Source organism: Medicago truncatula, chromosome 1 (assembly GCF_003473485.1).
Source record: "Medicago truncatula cultivar Jemalong A17 chromosome 1, MtrunA17r5.0-ANR, whole genome shotgun sequence".
Classification (NCBI taxonomy): Eukaryota; Viridiplantae; Streptophyta; class Magnoliopsida; order Fabales; family Fabaceae; genus Medicago; species Medicago truncatula.
Window position 1 is genome coordinate 39489344 of NC_053042.1, and position 12154 is coordinate 39501497.

At 32.7% G+C, this 12154-nt stretch overlaps 1 protein-coding gene across 1 annotated transcript; it reads left to right on the plus strand.

The window, feature by feature from the left end:
* The first annotated feature begins 5957 nt into the window (after positions 1 to 5957).
* Positions 5958 to 7969, plus strand: LOC11410018 (protein LIGHT-DEPENDENT SHORT HYPOCOTYLS 2). The gene is made up of 2 exons (XM_003590918.4): positions 5958 to 7210; positions 7553 to 7969. Exon 1 carries the CDS (start codon positions 6619 to 6621, stop codon positions 7165 to 7167), a length of 549 nt encoding a protein of 182 aa, XP_003590966.2. The 5' UTR covers positions 5958 to 6618; the 3' UTR covers positions 7168 to 7210; positions 7553 to 7969.
* Positions 7970 to 12154: the final 4185 nt, after the last annotated feature.

Below are 12154 nucleotides of genomic sequence, written 5' to 3' on the forward strand. Positions count from 1 at the left end.
TGTCATCTTCTCATAGAATCTCAAATGTAACATAGTGTTAATCCAAACTCTAAATCTCTTTAGGTGTACTTATGAATTTTATTAATTACAAATTTTTTTTTTGAACAACCAATTATATTAAACAAACAACTTCTTGAGAAAAGGGAATTGCTGCAAGAAAGAACACTACAAAACCCCCAACGCTAAGGCATAGAGGGGTAACCCCAAATAGCATAAAAAACAATATAAACCGCACCATAAAAGTACTGATAGCGCAAGCCATAGAAAAGGAATGAAAAAAAAAAAAAAAAAAAGCAGCAACCAACAAAGTATAGCCGCAGCAAACAACCACCACATGAACTTAAGACAACCATATCTTCCAACCCACAAGCCTTCGAAAACAGAATATCCCACACAAAAACTATCTAAGAAGACATTCGCGCGGATTCCAACACCATTCATAAAATAAACTCGGACCGATTTTAAGTCTATGCAAGCTCCAAATCCACACAAGCACTTTAATCTTCTCTACCACCTCATCGACTTCAAAAGACCCATTATTAAAGATGATGTCATTCCTCACCTTCCAAATCACCCACAAGGACGCATGCCAAATTAGTCAAAAACCATCCCTAAGTTTCTTAGAGGACACCTCAATCGACCAACATTCCAAATGCACAAAAAGATTATCAGAGACAATGAAATAACATTAGAGCCAACACATAAGCTTTTTCCATGCCTTTTGAACCTCTTCACAATGCAAGAAAAGGTGCACCTCCGTTTCATCCCTAAACCCACATAAAACACAACTTGTAGAATTTTCCACCCCCAAAACCCCTTTTGCCGCTAAATTCACTCTTTTTGGAATCCAGTTAAGAAACGTAGCCCAAACAAAAGCCAACACCTTCGTCGGGGCCCGACACTTCCAAAGATATCAGAACACAACCTCCTTGTCACTAGTCAAATCCCCATCTACCAACCACAACCCCTCTAGCAACCTATAGCAAGAATTAACCCTGAACGCTCCATCTTCACCCGGACGCCACCTCCAAACATATCTTCCTTCACCCATTGTCACCCCATCCAACAAATCCAACATATTTTTGAAGAATATCCCTTTCCCACACAAAAATTTCTTTACACCAAGAAAACTCCCAAGATGTACCCTCTACTCTCCTACTCCACAACTACCCCACCTTAATGTTCTTTTGTGTTAAAATTGCATATAATCGCGGAAAAATATCTTGGAAAACTCCCTTGTACTTCCATCTATCATTCCAAAAACTTGTTTCCAAACCATGTCCCAATTTTCTCATCACCTCCCTTTTAAACCAATTCTCACATCCATTGCCTTCCAAGTACATCAAATTCTTCCACCAATTAGACGCAATTCTTGGCAAAGTGATACCACTCCTATCCACCAAACTCACCACATGCTCCCCATATTTATCCTCAAGAACCCTCTTCCACAATGAGCCATTATCATCAAGAACCTTCCATCTCCATTTAACAAGAAGACTAAGATTTACTAGCCTAATATCCCGCACTCCTAAACCACCTTTAGTCCTTGGTATACAAACCCTCCTCGACTTCACCCAACAAAGCCTCCTACACCCTGTCCCCCCACCCCAAAGAAAGTTTCTTTGGAGAGAAACAATCATCTTTACCACCCTCGCCGGCATTTTCATCAAAGAGAGATTTAAAATAGGAATAGAGTTAAGCACCGAATTTAGGAGAACAACGTGACCTCCCAAACTAATATATTTATTAGCCCACTAAAAATGCCGTCGCCTTAATTGCTCCACCAAAGGTTCTCAAGTGTCCACTCTTCTAGGATTTGCACCCATCGGAAGCCCCAAATACAAAAAAGGCAATGCACCTTGCCGACAATTCAAGAAGGAACACACCCTTTCCATAAAATCCGAAGCAACATTCACACCAATCAAACAATTTTTATGAAAATTAACTTTATTAATTACAAATTGCATGTGATTGAAATAGAGTTACAATAGATTATGGATGGATAATTGAAGTGTTTTCCTTTGATTGTGACATTTGAGATGTTGTAATATGAGTGTGTTGTGCATGTCTTGAAGATACTGCTAGTTGAGATGCTAGTTATGTTTAAGAAAAATAACAATAAGAAATTATGTTCATATTGTAGCATTAAATCACAATTTTCATGTGTGAGCTGATGAATATTTAGCTGTGCTATAAATATGTTGATACAATAAGTAATGATTTCATTTTCAACATTGGATTTTGCCAACCAACTTTTTTTTAACTGCAAGTTAGACTAAGGCTTAAGGCTCACAAAATTCTAAATAAGAGATTTAGGTTTGTTTTGAAGTTTGGAGGGAATGAAGGATAATTTTTTTGGGGATGAAAAATACAGAGGAAAATAGAGAAATCTTTTATATTTTTTGATAGAGTATTTTTTAGAGAATAATAAATTAACGTTTATGATTAATATATTTTTAATTTTAAGAATATTATGACATGAATTTAATTTGAAAAATTCATATAAACCCTTCAAAATCGTCCTTTAATACAATTTTTGAGTTTTCCCAAATTAAGAGAATTTTGTGTTATGAACAAAAATGAACTCCTTAAAACCTTATACTCTTTTAATTTAAGTCTTCTATTTTTTATACTTTGTCCTTCATTATTTTCAAAGCCGTCCCATTATTTTCTCCTCCAAATTCACAAATAAAGTCTTAGAATATCCACATTGGAGACATCTATTTTTGGATACTTAAACGAGTCTCACTTGTACACATCACTCGTTTATAATTTGTTAATAGTGATACTTAGTAGTACTCAATCATTTCAACGCAACATCTCACACAAATGTCTTAAACAAGATCCATTTATCATTTATCAATAACTCTATATCATTACATTTCAATATTTTAATATTTTTAAAAATGGGTCTCACTTAAGATTGAAGATCTACATTGAGATCATGTTAAGTGATTCTAAGAGCCTGTTTGTTTTAACTTTTCAGCACCAAGAAGTGATTCTACAACCCTCAAAAGTGAAAAACTGAGTTTTCAATGGTGTTTGATTTGACTTTTAAGAATTGCTTCTATCCTCCAAAAACAATTATCCTTGAAGCTACAAATATTAGCTTTTGACTTTTGTAGAATCAATTCTACATTAAACTATTATCAATTCCATAACTGCCCTCTTAATTATCATCAATTTCTCTCACCTTTTCTCCAATCATATTTGCTTTTTTCTACCTGGAACGTTAAATTCATTCACTTCACTGTTCACTTTTCTCTAGCTAGAACTCAACCACCCTTCACAAATTTAATCTGAAAATTTATTGCTATTAGGTTATATAACAACACCACCTCCTGCTAGCAAATATTGTGCTCAAGAGAACAACAAAAAGGAAAAATTCTGCTCAAAAGGTAACAACAACAACAAGATAATTTGGCATTTTTTAGTGATTTTTACTTTGATTTGCCTACTTGTTGTATTAAATTTAATCTTTTTTATTTGCTGCAATGCTTATAAAATTTGTTTGGTTGCATAATATAACATCTCTTATGAATTTCTACAAACAAAAAATATTGTATTATATGTATTTGATAAAATGTCTCTTAGTTTAAAGTGATTTTTTATGAAAATTATGCAGTTAGTAACTTAAATATTTATGCTAAAGTGTTTGGGAATGTACTTCCTCCGTTGATTTTTAAGTGTCACTTTTGAAGAAATTTTTTGTTTAAATTTAACTGTCACTTTCAAAATTTAATGCAAAATTAAATGTTGTTTTACCAATATTATCCTTAGTTATTTTTTTTTTGGTCAAGTAGCCTAGTAGCTAGAGCTCACACAATTTAATTGTGGAGAAGTGGGGTGTTTAGGGTTCGAACCCCGACCCCTGCATATAATATGCAATATCCCTACCAACTGAGCTAAGCTCACGGGGATATCCTTAGTTATTTATTGTGGATATAAAATGAAATATTAAATGAATAAGGTTATTATAGTAAAAGTATGAAGTATTATATCAAAATTAATAATATTTATTGATTGTATTGGTTTGTGTAAAATGTCAAATAGTGACAATTAAAAAGGAACGAAGATAGTAATTTTAAACACTAGGAGTAGGCATCAACGATACCGGCACTTTTTTAAGAATGCTATAGGAGCAATTGATGGTACACATGTGTCATGCGTAGTTAGTGGCAGTGAGCAAACAAGGTTTATTGGAAGAAAGAGATATCCTACACAAAATGTAATGGCTGTATGTGATTGAAATATGTGTTTCACTTTTGTATTGGTTGGTTGGGAAGGTACTGCTCATGATGCTCGTGTTTTTGACCAAGCTTTGACAAATGCAAACCTTAATTTTCCACACCCTCCGTCAGGTTTGTTATTTAATATTACTCCAAATGATTTGTTATATTTAACTTAAGTTTAAATATTTTTTTCTTTCTTTCTAGGTAAGTATTATTTGGTAGATTCTGGCTATCCAACACCAATAGGGTACATTGGTCCATGCAGACATGAAAGATATCATCTTCCTGAATTTAGGCGTTCTAACGGGTTTGAAAATCATAACAAAGTATTTAATTATTATCACTCAAGTTTAAGGTGCACAATAGAAAGAACTGTTGGGGTATGGAAGAACAGATTTGCAATCCTACATCGCATGCCTAACTTTAAATTTAAGACACAAGTTCAAATAGCTGTCGCAACAATGACTATACACAACTTTATCCGAAGGAAGACAAAAATTGATATTGATTTTAATGTTTATGAAGATGAAAGCACGTTCATTCATCATGATGATAGCTCATCTAACTTGGATCAATCCCATGTTTTAAATGTAGTTTTGTCGTCAGAGATGGATCACATTCGAAACATAACCCGCAATCAAATTATTGAGCACATGCAAAATAATTAGTATTGTTCTTTAAATTATTATATCAATATTTTAGTACTATAATACACTTTAAATTAGTTTTGTAATAATATTAGTACTTTGTTGCAATTTAAATTCTATTATCTATTTGTAATTTTTATTTTCATGCTATTTGTATTGTAATAACCTATATTTTAAGACTATATTGCACTTAATTATCCTAATTTAGTAATTTCTATTTAGCTATGTCAATTTTCGTAATTATACATTCAAAAGCAATTTTGATCAAAACTATTCAAATAAAAATCATTATGTTTAATCAATTCTGTATTATTGCATCCAAATATAAATCATTTCTTCCAGAATCAATTCTGTACACCGCAAAACCAAACACACACTAAGAGTACCTCATAGGTACTAAGTCTTGAAAGAGAGATCATCCATTGAAGATGGTCTTAGAGATTATTTACTACCAAATTAGATATGATCAAATTTTTTTGAGGTATTATATAGTCATTTTAGTTCTTTATTGTATAACGAGTAGTCACGATAGTCCCTTAATATGTCAAAATTTTAAAATAGTTTTTGATTGTGCATTTCGTTAGTCAAAATAATCTATGACGTTAAAATAATCCTTCAATATTGACAATAACACTTTTCATATAAAGATTGATATGCCAATAAATAAATATTTATAAAGATTGATAAGACAACATTAATAAAACATTTTAATGCGAGATAATACAACAGAAAAAAAAATATATATAATTTTAAAATTTTAATACATTCAAAAATCATTATGATTGCTCGTTATACATTCAAATACAAAAAAAAGCCTATTACATCCATCAACATGCTACTTCAAATTCAATTATATTGAGATCAAATAATTCATTCTAAAATTCAATTCAAATCAATGCTTGACTTTTTTTACTTTACCATCTACTTTTGTTTGAAAGGGACTTTACCATCTATCTATGTATTGCAAATATTATTGTAGAAAAGAGAATGGAAGTAAATGCACGCGCCTAAAAGAAGAGTAAGTTACGAATATTGATATTGCAAATTTGAAATGTCTGGTCATCTTTGGTCACAATCATGACTGCTTGCTGCCAAACTCTGTCCTGTTTTGTAACAGCACTCTTCCTTTACCTCATTTAACCCTTGGTCACACTCTCACTCTCACCACCATTTAACTCTCACTTGTTTCACCTTTTCTGGAAACAACTATATCTGAATATCCACTCACCCTTTTACCCTTCAGACACAGAACAAATGATACCATTCCATTTCCACCAATTACTAGGATTCCTTCTTATATACCTCAACCAAACTAAACTAAACTAAACACTCAGTTCAGTTCCTTCTTTCACTCCCTTGAATTCTGATCCTTTCTCTCTAAACCCTAAATATTCTTTCTCTTATATCTCACTCCACATGTTTCTACCCTTTCCAGCAACAAATCAACTCAACTCATGCCCACAGACATTTAATCTCTCTTTCTCTGCAATCTGCATCATATCGTATAACCTACATATATTATATGTTTGTTTAATAGTTATTAACACTGTCCCTTTTTTTATAAGAATAGTCGCGTCTTTCGTTTTTTTCTAGCTAATAAACCCTAGTCTTTGCTGCATATTCATAAAAAATGATCTATCTATCTTACTCTTAGAAAGATCTAAAACCAGATCCAAAGCAACAAGGGTTTATAGATAAATAAAAAGAGAAAGAAGAGAACAGAAAAATATTTCTTCACCATGGATTTGGTTTCATCAGGATCAACAAACCAGAGTGTAGAGAGTCCAACAAGTGGATCTTCAATGACCAACAATAGCACTGGAAGTGGAAGTTCAACATCAACTCCAACTTCAAGCCGTTATGAAAACCAAAAGAGAAGAGACTGGAACACATTCTGTCAGTATCTCAGAAACCACCGTCCACCACTCTCATTAGCCCTATGCAGTGGTTCTCATGTCCTTGAGTTTCTGAACTATCTTGACCAGTTTGGGAAAACCAAAGTTCACAACCATCCTTGTCCTTTCTTTGGCATCCCTAATCCACCAGCTCCTTGTCCATGTCCTCTTCGTCAAGCGTGGGGTAGTCTCGACGCTCTCATCGGTCGCCTTCGTGCTGCTTACGAAGAGAACGGTGGTCGGCCTGAGACTAACCCTTTTGGTTCTCGTTCTGTTAGGATTTATTTAAGGGACGTTCGTGATTTTCAAGCAAAATCTAGAGGGGTTAGCTATGAAAAGAAAAGGAAGAGGCCTAAACCTAAGGTATCTGCAACAACTTCTAGTGCTACTTAAGACCTCAATATTCGAAGGAGCTAGCATGAAAAATTATTAACTGGTATGTATATATCTCTATGATGTGTTATTAAATTTTGGGATAAGTGAACCCACTTGGGTTGATCCGGTAATATTGACTTGGAATTTGAGAGTGTGTTCTTACTTAAAGTCTAAGTTCGATTCTCCTCGATGTTGGTTCTAGTGACCTAATTTAACTTTTAAAAAAAAAAAATGGGAGAAGGAATTTTTTCCTCAATATTTTGTATTTCTATATGTATATATATTTTTAGTTTGTTAGGAGGTAAAATATTAATATTAGAGATTGAACCCTGAATCTCCTTCATATGATACTTGCATATAATAAATATTGTTTTGTGTTTATGGTTTTTGTGCTTTTGATTAGGTGTTTTTTGTGTCTAAGAAGAGACGTTCCATGGTGGTGAAGATTATTGTTGAGATGGGTTTGGAGTTAATAATTTGCAGTACTTTATGAGTTAAGGTAAAGTAGATCGATGGTGGAAATTTGAAGTACTGATTTAGGTCTCTCTAGCTAGCTGCACCGACATGTGTATGTTCTGATCATAAGATTCATTCATAATCATAACTACAACTAGTAGTAGAAGAAGAAGAAAATGGTTATGATTTAATTCTTGTACTGAATCTTGTAAGAAGAAAATGGTTATGATTTAATTCTTGTACTGAATCTTGTACGAAACATTAGTGTATTTGTGAAGCATACGCTTTATTATAGTCTATATTATTTCAATTTTCGTCGGATTACTGTTAATATAATTGGTGGATATTGAATATGCTTGGCCAAGATATTTGTCTCAATTATGAATATGCTGACATATCCAAATTTAGATTGCATTTAACTTTTTAATAAAGGTGAGACGATGATTTTCCCCTCGTTTTATATTCATTGATTCAGCAAGAGTTTTATATGATTTTTTTCTTCTTTAATTACTTGAGGATTTAGGTGAGCTAAAAATAGTATTGATTAAGGTGAGCTACGTAGCCTACAGAATGTATGTCTATTAGCTAGTAGGAAAAATAATAAACAAATAGATCAAGCAAATCAATTATTCTATATTTATCAAAAAAAAAAATCAATTATTCTATTATTGAAATTAATATATGGGGATGAGACAAAACCTAGATTTTTATTTTAAGACGTTATAAAAATCTTTATAACAAAAGCTTAGAATTTTTTGATAAAGATGAACTAAATATAAATTTTTAATCTTTTAACGCTTAAAGATGAATAAAATATTTAATTTCTTTTACAAAAAGCTCAATCTTTGTGTGATAGACTTTTTTAATATTCTAAACCTGCTTGCGAATTTTTTATTTTTTATGTTAAACTAAAGTTTATTGATTATGGACAAACTAGCATAAGATGTGCAAAGTCACTCAAAACAATTTACAATTATATGTACGCATAGACATCTCATCATACCAAAAAGGTGCCTGGAAAAAGTTGTCCAAAGATCAAAACGATGTATATTATTCCCTCCGATCAAAATTGCATGTGGTTTAGAAAAAATTGTCTTATATTATACGCCGGTTTACAATACCAATGAAACATTAATGTTATTTTTTTTTATTATACATCATTAACTATTTATTACTATTTTTTTTTTCAGTTCATTCATTTATCCTTTCCATATCATTTATCAATGACAATTTTGTAAAACAGCTCATAATATCTCTTTCTCACACAATATTAATTACATTTCTTAGTACACGTGAAATGTCGAAAACGTTAAACAATTTAGGACGGAGGGAGTAGTTTATTAAAAAGCGAGTCCGGATCTACAGGTACCAAAGATACTAACGAAAAACATTTTAAAGAACATTCATTGTTTGACGATTTTTTTTTTTGCTAAGCCAGAAGAAAGCACATGCATGAAGAAGAGTCGTCGACATTCCTAGTTGGCACCCCGAAGAGCCTTCTATCCTATGACGTTAATCTCAGAAAATTTTATTAAAAAGAAAAAGATTGTACAAGATGGAGACCAGACCGAGCCACACCGGATTATGCCACTGATTCCGAAGGAAAATAGGAACGAGATAGTCATTCTTAAAAGTCAATAAAGCACACTTTCCAACCAAATGTTTCCCTAACCATTCAAGGTTGTATATTCCATGGCATAAGTATAACCCAAGACGTCAGAATTAAACACGAAGTTATTGCCTAAGTTGCAAGAAAAAGCCCCAAGAAAAGCTCCCTAAAAATACCCCCGCAAGCAGCATTCAAACCAATCACCGAGTCGTCCGTATTGGCCTTAAACCAAGGGGGAAATGGCGGTTTCCAAACAACAATCACAATATCTCTAACTCGTCGACGATGGAGAGACACATAAATAGTCGAGGAAACTAACCTCTGAAGCTAGGCAACAACCAGAAGAAGTATTACCACTCATCGTAACCGAATAATCAATCTTTACCTTGGCCGCATGAATACTTGCTTTGATATTCTTGAAACATAAGTTGTTACGGGACATCCAAATAGCATGTAAAGTATGAACAATTGCTACGACAAACATATCTGTAATCTGCGAAGATCAGTGAGGCAGGAGCCAAGCCACAACCACAACTCTGTAGCAAACTGGGACCGGAAGAAAAGATGGTGAGAACTCTCTTCCGCGGACATACAAAGGGAACAAACATAAACTATCAAGCATCCACGACTTCGAAGGTTCTCAGCCGTGGGCATCTTTTGATGCATAAGAATGAGACAGCGGTATACAAAATTTCCAAATCAAATTTGCCCAATGAAGCGGTGCGGCCACGAGATGCAAGAAAGCAAAGGCTTGCTTCGCAGACAGAGAGCCATTCAGGGAGTATATCCAAACCAACCTGTCAGAAAGCGGCGAGACAAGCAATATAATAGAGGCCACCCGAGCTGCAACCTCAGGCTCGGCCAACACATTAGGCAATATAATGACGATTTTTTTTGAAATGACTAAAAACAAGATATAATATATTTATAAGGATTAAAAATTTATGATCACCATTTATAATATAGATGCCAGCTAAAAACGAGTATGTCAAAACATAATTATTTTATACAATCATGTCCAAAAAAAAAGTTGTTAAAATAATTATTTTGTTTGAAAGAATTTTGTTAAAAAGTTATATAATCTTTATAGGTTAATTACCTTTTTGGTCCTCTAAGTATTTAATTGGTATCGGATTGATCCTCTAACTAAAAATTGATTTATTTTGTTCCTCTAAGTTTCTCACTGTTACTACATTTAGTCCTTTCTTTTAGTTTTATTCAAATAAACGTTAGGGTTTGTGTTATGTGTGTACTTGACCTTCTGTTTCACACATACATATGAATCATAACATTTACCAATAATATCAGTCACTATTTAATCATAATACCTTAACAAGACATATGACCAAAATGATACTAATAAATAAAGTTAGAGGACCAACATAACACAGACCCTAACGTTTATTTGAATAAAACTAACAGAAAGGAATAAATGTAGTAACAGTGATAAACTTAGAGGACTGAAATAAATCAATTTTTAGTTAGAGGACCAATCCGATACCAATTAAATAGTTAGAGGACCAAAAAGGTAATTTAGTCATCTTTATACAAAACTCATCTTCTTATATATTAAAGTTAACCCGTAAGCCCTAATTTTAACCTAAACCATATTGCATAATTTTACTGTTTTAACCATAATGCTCACACCTAATCTTCTATTTTCACGAACAATCATAATGCTCTCACCTAATCTTCTTATCTTCTTATATATTAAAGTTAACCCGTAAGCTCTAATTTTAACCTAAACTCTATTGCATAATTTTACTGTTTTAACCCTAATGCTTACACCTAATCTCCTATTTTCATGAACAACCCTAATGCTCACACCTAATCTTCTCTTCTTATATATTAAAGTTAACCTGTAAGCCCTAATTTTAACATAAACCCTATTGCATAATTTTACTGTTAATGCTCACACGTAATCTCCTATTTTCATGAACAACCCTATTGCTCACACCTAATCTTCTTATATATTAAAGTTAACTCGTAAGCCCTAATATTAACTCAAACCCTATTGCATAATTTTACTGTTTGAACCCTGATGCTCACACCTAATCTTCTATTTTCAGGAACAATCATAATGCTCTCACCTAATCTTCTTATCTTCTTATATATTAAAGTTAACCCGTAAGCTCTAATTTTAACCTAAACCCTATTGCATAATTTTACTGTTTTAACCCTAATGCTCACACCTAATCTCCTATTTTCATGAACAACCCTAATGCTCACACCTAATCTTCTTATCTTCTTATATATTAAAGTTAACCCGTAAGCTCTAATTTTAACCTAAACCCTATTGCATAATTTTACTGTTTTAACCCTAATGCTCACACCTAATCTCCTATTTTCATGAACAACCCTAATGCTCACACCTAATCTTCTTATATATTAAAGTTAACCCGTAAACCCTATTGCATAATTTTACTGTTTTAACTCTAATGCTCACACCTAATCTCCTATTTTCATGAACAACCCTAATGCTCTCACCTAATCTTCTTATATATTAAAGTTAACCTGTAAGCCCTAATTTTAACCTAAACCCTATTGCATAATTTTATTGTTTTAACGCTAATGCTCACACCTAATCTCCTATTTTCATGAACAACCCTAATGCTCACACCTAATCTCCTGTTTTCATGAACAAAGCAAATCGGCATCACTTTATTTCCCCTATTTCTTCAAAACAAATCGCCCTATTTCTTCAACAAAACAAATCGCCCTATTGGAATAAAAGGGTTTTGAAAGATTATAGCAACATTTTTTTTGTTAATATTACACTTTTCAACCAAATTAGAACTGAACTCTCTTTGTTAAATATCTACCACAAAATGCACCAAAGTTTTGCAATCTATATAAACAGGTGGAAGAAACATTTCAACAAACAGTTAAAGGGTATCATTTACGGTAACGGCCAAATATTCGATAAAAGGAAAATTATTT